This window comes from Schistocerca gregaria, chromosome 2 (genome assembly GCF_023897955.1).
Source record: "Schistocerca gregaria isolate iqSchGreg1 chromosome 2, iqSchGreg1.2, whole genome shotgun sequence".
In the NCBI taxonomy this organism is placed as follows: Eukaryota; Metazoa; Arthropoda; class Insecta; order Orthoptera; family Acrididae; genus Schistocerca; species Schistocerca gregaria.
In genome coordinates this window covers 754409243-754423513 of record NC_064921.1, presented here as the reverse complement: position 1 = coordinate 754423513, position 14271 = coordinate 754409243, and the positions used below count along the sequence as shown (strand labels likewise).

The 14271-nt window shown below is 44.1% G+C and overlaps 1 protein-coding gene across 2 annotated transcripts in view; it reads right to left on the bottom strand.

Moving 5' to 3' along the window:
* LOC126334943 (cyclic nucleotide-gated cation channel beta-1) overlaps window positions 1-14271 on the bottom strand; it is a 181187-nt gene that overhangs the window by 7122 nt on the left and 159794 nt on the right. For both annotated transcript variants that reach the window (XM_049997686.1, XM_049997687.1), the window contains 2 exons: window positions 12210-12391; window positions 11860-12023 (listed from right to left, as the gene is read on the bottom strand). In XM_049997686.1, the coding sequence (XP_049853643.1) occupies window positions 11860-12023; window positions 12210-12391 (346 nt within the window). The remainder of the gene's footprint in view (window positions 1-11859; window positions 12024-12209; window positions 12392-14271) is intronic.

The window sequence follows — 14271 nt, the reverse complement described above, 5'->3', positions numbered from 1 at the left end:
ATCAAGGTGTCTAATCATAACTCAGTTAACACTCCTGTAGTATCAAAGGATATACTGTACAAAATAAATATATGCTTTTGTTGAAAAACAATTTATGTACTTATAATAATGGATTTTCAATATCACTCAGGAGTTTGTGTCAGCAAGTAAAATAATTATGAGTCTAATACAAACTGTAAAGACTACAGGAAGATTATGGAGATTGGAGAAAGGTGTAGAGAGAGGACCAGACGATTAAGTTTCATTGGTGGAACTTCAGAAGCAAGGAACAGGGGATGCTTATGGATTGTTGCTATCTAACCTACTAATATCAACTGTCTACCAATTTTAATCTTTGGGCTGAACAAACTTTTTTCTTTTTTTCTTATGCCTTTGTCCCACATCAGCACAGAGTCAGCATGGTTAGAAATGGAGTTGGTTTGGTTAGTTTAAGCAGTGCCCAGATGCTCTTCCTGTTCCCACCTTGTTTCCCCCAGGACAGGATATATGTACCTGAACTGTCTGTGTGTAGAGCTATTTATATGAAAGAGAGTTCAGTTTCCTAAATGTTTGTGGATTGTGTAATTGAGGTAGGACAGCCAGCCCAGAATATACCAAACTGGGTGTGAGAAACTGCCTAAAAAACGCATCTAGGCTGGCCAGTACACTGACCTCATAATTAATCTCCTGGACAGATTCAATCTGGGACTGGCACATCTCTCTGTGCCAGAAGTGGAGCTTTAACACACATGGCCCTCCGGGTAGGTTTGGCCCAAACAAACTTAATTATAAAACTATTATTATTTTATATTCTTTCTGTTATCGAACTCAAACAGATCCAAACCATCCCTGTTCAAGGACACACCAACTCAATCACATGCCGCTGAGTGAGACAACTTCTGACAACCAGATAATATTTGGAAAGGGGAAAAAAGATACAGAGGAACAAAACAATGATCACATTTCTGTTTACTCATCTTCATTTATTTTGAGCTCATTTCGTATCTAATGCACCAAGTGAAAGTAATTATATCCACTTTTCAATCTGCCTCCTGAACAAAACTCTTCTACATTATCATTAATTACTGAGAGACAACTGTAAAATGAGATATGTATGTACTGCCTGATAAAAAAGTGAAGCACCCAGAAGATATGGGTGTCAATGGAACTCCATTCACATACACACCATCAAAGATAATTAAATAATTAGAGGTAATTAAATGATCAGAGTTCCAGTTCTCAATGACACATTGAACAGCCACCAGAGTGCACTGATCGGTTGGTTGATTTAGTGAAGGGGAACAAACAGTGAGGTCATTGGTCCCATTGGATTAGGGAAGGAAGTTGGCCTTGCCACCTCGAAGGGCCCATCCTAGTATTTATTTACCTGAAGCAATTTAGGGAAATCATGTAAAACCTAAATCAGGATGGCTGGACATGGGTCCTGAATGTGAGTCCAGTGTGTGTGTGTGTGTGTGTGTGTGTGTGTGTGTGTGTGTGTGTGTGTGTGTTGTGCTAACCAGGGTGCATTAATGTTTTTTGTCTTAAGTGGTGCTAGGTGGCCTAGTAGTGTATATAAGAGGCATGAACAGTCAAATATTGAGTGACAACTAAGAAAGGATGTGGAGATGAGATGTACTTGCATGCAAAAGCATTGTCAGCATCTAACAGAGTTTGAAAGGGGCCTCACTGAGGGTCTCCATTTGGCCAGTTGGCCATATTGTACACTATCCAGATTTGTGAAGCATTTGGATGTAACACAGGCCCAATATTGGGCTACATGGGAACAGGAGGGCAGGCATGCTCAGTGTCAAGCTTCTGGTCAGCCACATCTGATCCCCACATTGTGCACCAAGCACACCATAACCCCTTTACATCTGCACTTGCATTCCAAGAGCAAGTAAGGGACTGTTTACAGCATTTTGTGTCATCTCACACTGTTGGTTGGAGACAAGGAGCAGCACGACTAGGGAATTACCATCCAATTCATAGGCTAATGTTAATACCACAACACAAAGGGATGTGTCTGAAATGACAATATGGTTGGGAAGCAAGGAATGTTGATGAATTGCATCACATTGTGTTCAGTGATTAATTATGATTTTGCTCTATTTGGATGACTGCTGATGAAGAGTATAGCAACAACATGGGAAGAGCTTCCATTCTTCCAATGTTCTGGAGAGACACAGCAATGTTGCTCCTGGTGTCACAGTGTGGGGAGCCCATGGGTATGACTTCACGCACAACTGGTAGTGATTGAGGGCACTATGTTATCATAATGGTACAGCAACATCCTGCACCACCAAGTGTTAACTGTCATGTGACAGTCTCATGAAGAAGTTTTTCAAGTGGAAAATGCTCATCCACAGATAGCATGTCTCTTTATGAAGTGCTGCATGATGTTGAGATATTCCCATGCCCAGCAAGGTCCACAGATCTGTCCCCCAATAGAACAGGTTCAAGACTAGTAGGGATGGTAAATTCATTGAAGTGTCAATATACAGGATAACAATGACCAGTTGAAAGAGTAAAGTGCTATATTTCTTCAGGAGAGGATGCAGTGGCTTTGTGGAATCCTTGCCAATCAAATATGGGTAAGAGAGAGAGTGCAGTTTAATGCTGATAAGTGGTCTCACACTGAAAAGTTCTTTATAAATGTGATTCAATAATGTAATTACTGAAATATCTATATCTTTATGTAACATACGTTACACAATCTCCTCCTCTCCACTCTCTCTGACCATATCCTTCTTCCCCAACTCTGTCCAACTCTTCCTTGGCCCTACCTATATCCAACTCCAACTTCACTTTCACCTGTCTCTGTCCACTTCCTTCTCCACTCTGCTTCTGTCCATTCTCCCTCCTATCTGTCTGTTTCCTCCCCCTTCCCACTGTTATCTCCCTCTCCCTCACTCTGTCCATCTTGTCCTCTCCCCTCACTCTATTGATCATCTCCTCCACCTCTTTGTGTCCATCTTGTCCTCTTCCCTTTCTGTGTACATCTACTCTTCCCATCTGTCAATCCATCTCCTCCTCCCCCTCCCTTTTCCTGCATATTTCTTCCTCCCCAACTCACTAACCATACCCTCTTCTCCGTCCCCTTCCTCAGCCACACCTGTCAGGATGTACATACCCTGCAGTGTGTTCCAATACTACCGGCCCAACATACCAGTCGTACAGGGCAGCCTACTAGACATCGGACATTACTAACCCTTTTTCACACCAATTTCAACCTCTCTGGGTGGGTAGGTGGTATTTACTACCACAGTACTTACTTCCAGGTAGCAAAATGAATGTGTACCAAATTTGGTTGAAATTGATACAGTGGTTTAGGAGGAGATATGGAATATAAATCCATGTGTTACACTTCCATGCATTTTAGAATATATACTAGACTTTTACCCAGGACTTTTCCCATGTATATGTAGGTCACATGTATTGTACAAACATATATGTCTGAATCTCTACTGTTTCACACCATACGACTCCAGAGAGTATGTTAAATTTATCATTACATTACATTACATTAATACTTGTTACATGAACATGAATACAACATTTCATAATGATGTGGAACATGTCAGTTCAACATAAGTTTTCTTTACACACTATAATTTTTGTATGGTTACTGCTACATATCTAAAAATTCGTCCATTGAGTGGGAAGAAGCTGTCATTCATAAATTCTTTTAATTTGTTTTTAAATGTTGATTGGCTATCTGTTAGACTTTTAAAGCTGTTTGGCAAATGACCAAAGATATTTGTGGCAGCATAATTCACCCCTTTCCATGCCAAAGTCAGATTTAACCCAGAATAGTGAAGATAATACTTTCTTCTAGTATTGTAGCTATGCGCTTTTCTATTATTTTTGAACTGTAATGGGTTACTAATAACCAATTTCTTAAGTGAATATATGTATTGCAAAGGTACTGAGAATATCCTGAGTTCCTTATAGAAATGCCTGCAAGTGATTTTGGGTAAGCTCCAGCTATTACTGTGATTATATGCATTTGTGCAATGAATACTTTTCCTCTTAATGATGAATTACCCCAAAATATGATGGCATATCAAAGCAGTGAACGAAAATAGGCAAAGTAGGCTAATTTAATGATATGTTTCTCGGCATAAGAAGTTGAACCTAACCATTTCAGCAGATCATCAGGTTGTTTCTTTCTATTCAATTTTTCATCTAGGCACATACCCAGAAATTTTGATTATTCTGCCTTAGCAACAGTCTTCTGTTCAAAGTCTATACTTATCAATGGTGTTATGCCATTAAGTGACTAGAATTTTATGTACTGTGTTTTCTCAAAATTTAATGAGAGTGCATTTCAGAGAACCACTTAATATTTTTCTAAGAGACGTTCTGGTTTGTTGGTGTAATTACTATACCTTTACCACTGGCAAAAAAAAAAAAAAAAAAAAAAAAAAAAAAAAACCACCTTGCTTTGCACCTTCATGAATACAGAGTGGCGTGTCATTAATATATATTAAGAACAATAGGGGACCCAACACTGAACCCTGCGGGACACTGTTAAAATTTTTGGTAAGTTCCTATGGGACCGAACTGCTGAGGTCATCAGTCCCTGACACCGTTCTTGACATCTCCCCAGTTAGATGACACCACTGATTTTTGCAGACTTGTTAATTTCAAACATCTACATTCTTCCAGTTAAATATAAATAAAACCATTTGTACACTGTCCCACTCATACAACAAAAGCTAAGCTTATCTAGAAGAATTTCATGATTCACACAGTCAAAAGCCTTTGATCGATCACAAAATATCGCAAAGTGTGATGTTCAGTTATTAAGAGCATTCAATATTAGTATAGTGAAAGCAAATTTAGCATTTCCTGTGAAAAGACTTTCTGAAAACCAAATTTATATTTTGTTAGTACTTCATTTTTACAAATATGTTGGCTTTGGAAAAGTAATGTATTCAGGAATAGCATCACATGTTTGTAAAAATGCAGTATATCAGTTTGGTTTTCAGGAAGGCTTTTCACAGGAAATGCTATATTTGCTTTAACTGTTCTAATATTGAATGCTCCAAATAACCAAACACCACCTAGTGTCATATTTTTTGATCTTTAAAAATTTCTGTGGTATTAAGCCATGTGCCATGATAATTGGTCCCAAAACATGTCGACAAAAGTATCAGCTCAATGCAGCAGTCATTTTTGTGACCTGGATGACACAAGTAAGAGAAAAAAGCCACTTCAACTTTTAGAGTATTCCAAGTGAGGGGGATGTTCAGATTAGTTACACCAAACAACCCTCCTATTTTGCAGTATTTCGTTTATTCACCTAAACACATCAAAGGCTCACAAAGAACTGACATGGCAGAACCACCCAAAGACAATGCTCAGCATCCAAAGACGTTGGTCGGAATCTAGAGACAAACATTTATCGATGTCATTGTCGACCTAATCGGCACCACATAGCCCCCACACCCACAGTACAGAGTACTCTTGAAAGGCCAGGGAGCTGGATAAGGGTCAGTTCAACAGCATCATCCGGGAGCTGCATGGGTAGATGTCTTGAAGGAAGGTTCGGCCACCAAACCTGGAAGTCGTTGAAGTGCGTCATTGATGCGGCAACAGGTATGCCGGCAGTTTGCAGGTGGAACGGAGCGATGATGACGATGTCTCCGGTGGGCGTAGCGAACACACGAAGCATGTCCAGGTCGACGTCGGGCGAGAGGGGAACACACATTCACCAGGTGGCAGGGAATGGCGGAGGTTGTGTCATGAGCACTGGATGAAGGGAAACACACAATGAACAGTGTATAATTGTGTAGTATTATTGAGATGTCATGGACAGGCACAAACACCTCGAGCAAGGGCACGTTCAAGATGGGGGGGGGGGGGGGGGGGGTGCGTGAGAAACCTCGACAGGGCGAAGCAGACAACGGTGGAGAGGTTGAAGGGACCGGCAAAGGGCCCAGTGGCGAGGGCGTGATCATAGGTAAGCTCGACGTGGGGAGCATGTGGTCACTCGACGGAGTGTGTCATCTCGGTGCATGATGTACTCACAATTGTCCAGAGATTTTGGGACGTGAACCTTAGGACAGGAGTGGCTGGCAGGCGGAGGGATATGGAGGTAGATGAAGTGGTGTCTGACACGGTCTATGAAGGAAGGTAAGTCAGACTGCGGGAGAGAAGCAGAAGGGCTCACAAGTTCACCAGGAAGAACAATGTTCTGGCCACATATGAACTCGGCTATTGTGCCTTTGAGGTCTTCCTTATAGATCGCATGAATGCCGAGCAGCACAAGGGGAAGGGCCTCCGCCATAGAGTGTCATGGCATCGAAGAGCCGCCTTGAAAGTGCGGTGCTAGCACTCAACTAGCCCGTTACTTTGCAGGTGATATGCTGTGGTATGGATGTGCTGGATGCCTTCTTGTTGACATTTCTCCACACAAAGCACTCCGCTACGAGGTGGGCGAATGCACAAACACCGGGGTGGGCTAGATTATTCAATGCTTTGAAGACATCTCGACAGAGTGTATTTGGGATGAGGGGGCATAACGTACCCGTGCTGTCATGGCACCAGATCTCACCAGAAATGCCAGGGAAGGTGGTGCAGACAAAGTGTAGTGAAGAGGTAGAGTCTGAAATCAGGTTTTGTGTTTCCTCGTCAGCGGGTTGGAGGTTAGGCAGTTCAGAGAGGTCTAACAGCGAATGGATGGCATCAACTCGTGAAAGGAAATCAGCAACTATACTGTCAGCACCCTTTATGTGACTGACATTGGTGGTGAACTGAGATATGAAGTCCATGTATCTGAAGCGGTGAGGAGGCGGGTCAGCTGGCAGGTTTGTATTGGCCACAGCCAGGGGTTTGTGGTCCGTTAAAACATAGAAAGGGCGTCCCTCAACGTCTGTCTTAAAATGCTTACTCTCTTTGCAGACCGCAAGCAACTCCCTGTCAAATGCGGAATATTTCTGTTGTGCATTGGTAAGCTTGCGCGAGAAGTACTGCAGGGGCGAAGTTTGGCCATTGATCGTCTGGCTAAGGATCGCGCCAATGGCAGTATTGCTCATGTCTGTGGTGATGAAAAGCTGTGCATTGGGATGAGGATGCACCATGGTGCAAGCCTCGGCAAGAAGATTTTTGAGGGCAGTGAAAGGCTCAGTCATTGCAGGGGTCCATGGAATGGGCCGAGATCCAGAAGTGTTGGTGCCTGCCAAGGCATCTGTCAGTGGAGCCTGAATCTCTGTAGGCCGAGGTAGATGTCGACAATAATAATTAACCGTCCCCAGAAAGCGCTGGAGCTCTTTGAATGATGAAGGTCTGGGTAGGTTCAGTATTGTTTGTACTTTCTCAGGGGGCGGCGAAATGCCGTCGGCATAGACCCGAAAAACAAGAAAAGTGACAGCGGGTTGATGTAACTGCAATTTGTCCTGATTGGTCTCGATGCCTTCTGCCACGAGAGTGTTCATAACAGTTTGCACATGTCGAATGTTGTCCTCGACGGAGGAGCTGAACACAAGAATGTCATCAAGATATGCAAAGCAGAATTTTAGGTCGAATAGCATTGCCAGATTTGTGTTGCGTTTTTCAGACCGAACGGCATGAATCGAAACTGAAATAGCCTGATCAGGATGGTGATTGCTGTCTTCTCGATATGTTCAGGTGTCATGGGGATCTGGTGGCAAGCCCGTTTGCAATCAATGAGAGAGAATGTGGTCACACCTGCAAGGGAACTGGTAAAGTCGGCAATGTTGGGTATGGGGTAGGTGTCCATAATTGTTCGTGCATTTAGACGATGGTAGCCTCTGCACATGCCCCAGGACCCACCTTTCTTGGGTGTGATATGTATGGACGTAGACCAGCTACTGTCAGAGGGTTCAATGACGCCGGAGCTTAGTTGTTCAGAAATCTGATTTGTAAGGGACAAAGTTGACTTGGTTTACTGGTGATCGGAGGATCTGGTGTGAGGCGAAGCTTGTGAACTGTGCTGTTGGTGACGACGGAAATGTTGCAGCGATGCGGGAGGTGGTTTGTTTACAATGTGTGGCGGGTGGGGCAGGCGAGGCGTGGTCATGGTGTTCGGAGCCACTTGGCGGATCCGATGGGAGCCGAGGGGCAAAGTGTCCCAGGAGTCAATGCGACAAGATGGCCGGCGGCCTGAAGCAGTGGCACTGCAGTCAGGTGAGCTTGGTAGAGCTCGGGAGGCATTAGTGAGTCCATTGTCTGAGGGTGCGGCCTGTGGCAGCATGGTTACAGGCGAAACGCTTGGCGAGAGTGCACTGTTTGTGTTGTCAGTGGTGATCGCATGGCGGCGCACAGGAGCCGAAGTTGCATCATTTGAGGAGATGTCCGCGAGGGGTGGGGTAGGAGCCGTCAGTTTAGGAACACGTGACACTCGTCGCGCATGTGCACTTGTGTGCGGCCGAGTGTCAAACGCTGCTGTGTTAGGAGGGTGTGGCCCTGAAGAGCTGTATGTACATGTTATGGCAGTCTTGATAGCAAAGTTGCGAGGGGTAGCGGGAGGTAAACACATGGAGGCTCGATTGCTGGGACTGCAAGCAGATTCGGTGCACTTATTGACCTTGCTTTGTCCTTGTTGTAGTGTCTGTAATTCCTTTGCTGCATCGGAGAGCTGGAGCTGAATTTCATGAAGCCGGAGGGAGAGCTCAAAGTTTTCTTTGCATAGGCGAGCGAAGTTTTCAAGCTCGACAAGACACTTGTGTGTTGTTCCTTGTAACGTCGTACAGATGAGGTGAGCCCGGACCGATGTGTCACAGGGTTTGCTCGATGGAGCACAGGGGAAGTGAGTCTTGGACGGGTGATTAAACACAGTGTTTCACACTAGGTCCGGTGAAAGTTAGTGGTGTCACAAGAAGTCAATGCCTAGTATAGGTTCGTCAATTTTGCACACTAAAAAAGTCCACTCGAGTTTTCAGTTTGCGGAGAGTGAGGCAACGTGGGAAGTTGAACCCGAGCATTATAGTTTAGTTGAATTCACGGCCTGCAGTGAAGTATGATGAGGGCAGATGTTCGACGACACTAAGGACGTACGCAGCAGCGAAACATAGGCGCCTGTGTCCACTAGGAAAAGGTATCCCGAAATGTCGTTAATGTAAAGTCATTCGCAATTATCCAGTTGTTCCCAGACAGAATGGAGCACTGGGGGGTGCCTGTCATGTTGTGCACAGGAGGTGTTTGGGAAGTAGCTAGGTGGTCTGCAGTTCTGTGCCGCCTCGCTAAACCGTGTGTGGAAGTAATGGTACGGGTAGTGAGGTTGCATTTCCTGCAGAAAGTTCGTTGCCAGTGGCGGTGGCTGAGGTTCGGTGGCTGCAGCAGGTTCAGCTGCAGGAGGGGGTGTGTCCGTGGGGGGAGCCGGTAATGTCCCAGTTGCTTGTTTACTGCTTCCCAGAGTGAGCAGAACGATCAGCACAATACGGCCCCAGCCGTGTCCATCCGCAGGGCGATGAGCCTTAACCAGAGATTTGTCAGGTAGGCAGTGGCTGGTGAAATAGAGCAGTGATGCATCGTGTAGCTTGTCAGCAATTTTCATTCTTTGCTTGACAGGTTCAGGAGACCTTTGAGCCAGAGCAAAGCGGATGTGAGGAGATAGTTTATCTGACCAGATGGCGAGGAGAGCTGTGTCATAGAATAGGTCGTCGCTGACTAGCGCACGTAGCTGTCTCCAGAGCTGGGAAGGTTTGTCGTTGCCTAGTTGCTCAAAATGGAGCACTTGCTGTATTGCTGCCTCAGTTGAGCATGCAAGCCGATTTAGAACTGTCTTTTTGGCTAGAGTGTACTGGGTAGATGAGTCCGGGGCATCGACCAGGTTAGCAATCAAGTCCTTCTGGTCGTGCAGGTGGGTAATGAGGCACAGAAACCAGGTTGACTCATCGAGTTTGTAATGGTCGAACACTTCATCCACAATTTTTAACCAGGTTGTTGCTCTGTCGGGATTAAACGGCGGCAGCATCGGTAAGCATTGTAGAATGTTTGGAAGAACAGGTTGAGTTGAGTTCGTTGGGCCACTGCCTGAAACGAGCTGTTGTTGCTGTAGTATTTCAGGAGAGTGTGCCTCCAGGGGATGTAGTGACAATGGCTGGTCAGGTGGCAGCGTGAAGGTGACGCGTTGTGGTTGAGCGCAATCCGTTGCCACGTGGAAGGCTGACGCGGGTGAGACACCGTAATGTGTTGATTATGGTTGTGGAAACTCAACACATTGTGGGTGTGTTCGGATTGATGCATTGTGAAAGACCAGAGCTGGAGCTTCCTGTGTTGCAGAGAGGCTGCAGAGGTGCGGTCTGTCCAGAAGAACAGTTTGGGAAATGATGTCAAACATGGGATGGAATATGTGAATGTTCACTGTTTATAGTCACTCCACTCAAAACAGTGTGCAGATAAGGTGAATGTCGTGGCACAAAACATTAAGATGTAGCAGTGAGATGGAGATGGAGGGGTGGCACAGATAACAAGTTATTGTTCCTGCATGCTGAGGAGGTTGACCTGTAAAGAAAGCGGTTCCGACCACGTGGCAGGGATCCACGTGGTACTGTCTGGATTGCCATGTGGCAAACCATTGTCCTGGCGGTGGTAGGTTGTCCAATGAAGCACTTGCAGAAATCGGCATTGGTCCTGCACTGCACAGAGATGCGTAAGAGGTAACTGCACCATCGATGAGGGAGGGCACATGTGGTGAGAACAAAGGCATCTGATAGCCAGAGTCATGCACACTCCTAACCTTACTTATTGTTGCAGGCTCGAAAACATCCGGCATAATCAGCATAATCGTTGAGTGAGAGGCATTGTGTTGCAGTCTTGGTGGGTGCACATCACCCGCAACACGATGCATGTTGATCACAAAATCCGGCATTAGGTGCTGGACCGAAGTCATTGTTCGAATGCTGTGTCGATGTAATACACGCAAAAATAACCAAAGCAGGGGTGGCAGACAAAGTAAAACAGTGAAAACGGAAGACGTTACAACTTGGGGTCACAAGACGATGCACGGAGTCTAGATACAAACGTATATCAATGCTGGTGTTGACATCATCGGTGCCACACAAGTCAATTAAGCACAGAAAAGAAATACTGACAATTTGTTACAAAATGTTTAGATGTCATCACATTCTCAACCCCATCCCTAAGAGTAGTAATCGTATCTTACTCGAACACTAATTTTATACAAAAAAAGAGTCATTTATACACCAAATTTTGTTGAAATGATCACATCAAAATAATCAGAAAAACTTGAATCTCTCCTCTACTTTACCTTCCCCCTGTTTCACCCTCCCCACTTCCACCTGTTCTATCAAACTGTGGAGTCCTTCCACCTACTTTCCCATGCCCTGACCACCGTCCACCTGCCACCTCACATGCAGTATCTTTCCCACCTGCCTATTGATAACTTGTTCCTCTTCCATCTGTCTCCCTACAAACCCACCCATTTCCACCTCCCATCTACCCTTCCCTTCTTCCCCCTTTCTCTGTCCACAACGTGGCCCCTCCACCTCTCTCTGTCCATCTCCTCCCCTATCCCCTCTTTCTCCATTTCCTCCTCCCCCTAACTCTCTTGTCCCTCTATTCCTCCTCCCTCTCTCTCTGCCCCTCTCTCTGTCCATCTCTTCCCACCCCCCCCCCCCCCTCTCTCTGTGCATCTCTTCCTCCACCTCTCTTTGTCCATCTCCTCCTCCCTCATCTGCACATCTCCAAAGTCATCCTACTTTCACCTTCACTCCAATGAGAGCTGGTTCTTTCCCTTTTGTACTTGTTGTCAGACAATAAGTAATACGCATAACAAGTTTGGTTGAAATTAATCCAGTAGTTTACGAGGACATGTCGACAATATATGCATTTACACATGAATCCATTTCTATACATAAGGCATTTAGAATATGTAATTTAAGTAATTACTTCACAGTAGCAGTTCTCCTGTTTCCTTCTGCCAAAGAAAGAAGACTGATCTCACCAAAAACACACCCTTCAGTAAGTGTTGCCAGCACCTCATCATTATTCTTACCACCCATCACCTGTATCTGGCCTGATTTAATAATATACATCTCTTTTCCAACTTCTCCCTGTAAAAAAGGAAGTCCGTGTTTGTAGCCTTCTGAAGAATTAAGTTTTATGTAGAGAAAACAATGTCAAATAGTCTGTAATAATTCACATTAACTGAAAGGATCCTTCCAATAATTCATGCAATATCTACAAATGAGAAAGTATTCAAATATAATCACATAATTGAGTGAAACTTAGGTCACTACCTTGCGACAGATGTAGTCTCCTGGAAGGTAAATAACTGGTCGCAGTTTTAGGACCAGATCACGAAGCAACGCCTCATCACAATCTTGAAACAATTGAACTTTGCTCAGAGTTTGAATGTGTACATTGATAGCAACATCTGTTTTCAGTTTTTGAGGTAGTGCATCTAGAATTCTGCTTTCATCTGGATGAGAGTAAACACAGGATAAAACATTTTCTACTGAGCTTCTACTTTATAGTAATAAATTACACAAAGCATGAAAATGCAACAAAGTATCATACATACATTCATCATGTTTCATTAAACTTTCAAGGCATGGAATAATATAACAATACATTAGTAAATACAAATACAAAACATTGTCTCTATGCACCACGAGTTGTCAGCAAATGTTTCTAATTTGAGTACTTCTACCCATGTTTAATATTAAATGATTATTCCAAGGGAGAATTTTTTTAAAACAAGAACTGTATTATTTTTACAATTCTAGCCTTGCAACTACTAATCAAAATATCCATGGGTGTACTGCCGGTCTATAGTGTCCAACGGGCACAATATTTCGGTGATCAAACCTGTCGCCATCATCAGGTGAACAGACGGACTGAGCTCCTGTGAACGTGCCGGCACGGAGATCCGTACGCTATGGCTGCTCAGGGGAAACTGTGTTCGGTCGCGGCGGCGGCGGATTTAAATACCCTCCACCGTCCGCGCCATCGAAATTCGCACCAATGACGACCTTATAAACCGTGACTATGGCTATAATCTTAGCAAGGCTTGGGAACCAGTGATTGGGTTAATCAAGAGTAAATCGAGCAAAAGCATAGTTGTGACGACCACGGCGGACAGAGCCATCACACCGATCATCATCTCAGACGCCATCGCAATCTGTTCCACTGCGCTACCGTGGCGCGGACGGCGGAGGGAGCGCGCCGCGGGCGGAGAGTATTTAAATCCACCGCCGCCGTGACCGAACCCAGTTTCCCCTGAGCAGCCATAGCGTATGGATCTCCGTGCCGGCCCGTTCACAGGAGCTCAGTCCGTCAGTTCACCTGATGATGGTGACATGTTTGATCACCGAAATATTGTGCCCGTTGGACACTATAGACCAGCAGTACACCCGTGGATATTTTGATTATCAAATACGCCAGGAGAAACTCAAGAATCTTGCAACTACTGTTTACTACCCACAATAACATGAAATCATGCAAATATACTATACAACTATTAGATCAGGCAAACATTCCCAGCTGAGAAACATATTGGCAGAATAAAATTTCACTTCTTTTTCCAATAATTTCTTTTGTAACTGCACAACTGGCTTTGAAGCTTATTTTTAAGTGCCTTGTTGGTTGTCAAGAAGAGCACACCAGCTGCTGATCCTACACTCCCCGCATTTGTTTGATGTGGGTGTGATCCATCATGACTGACTAGCCAAAGTGCCACATATCTATGTTTCCATAACTATTTGGTGACACCTGAAGGTGAAGTTTAAGGCTTTAGAACTGTCTGTCCAATAAAAATGAAATTACTGGCAACTGAAGCGGATTTTTATTCTATTAATACCAAGCTGCATTTAAAAGGATATTGAACACATATTTCTAAATCTATGTTTATTTAATCTGTTATGTAAATTGTACCCTCTACTTATTTTATTTTAATAGATAATTAAAATATAACATTGTAGGAGCAGCAACTGCAGATTTAGAAATGCAAACAATTTACAGTTTTAACCAGTTTTCAAATGAGCCAGAATAGTGAAGTACACACAATTAAAGGAAATGAATAGAATCAATATGGATGAAATAAGAGAAGATATAATGACATGAAATGATATCGCTGAAAACTGTTCAGAAACCCCTAACCTGGAATATAATGAATATGTCATGACAGTCACAAATTCATGCCAGATCAGAACTCAAATATAGATCTCCCGTATACTTCAAGCAGTCGCTTTAAGCATGAGAGTATCTGAGTATGCTTCCAGGCCTGGTCCAGATTGTCATTGTGACATCAGTGACAGTGGACTTCCAGATGCACAACATTTGAAATTAATAATGGTTACA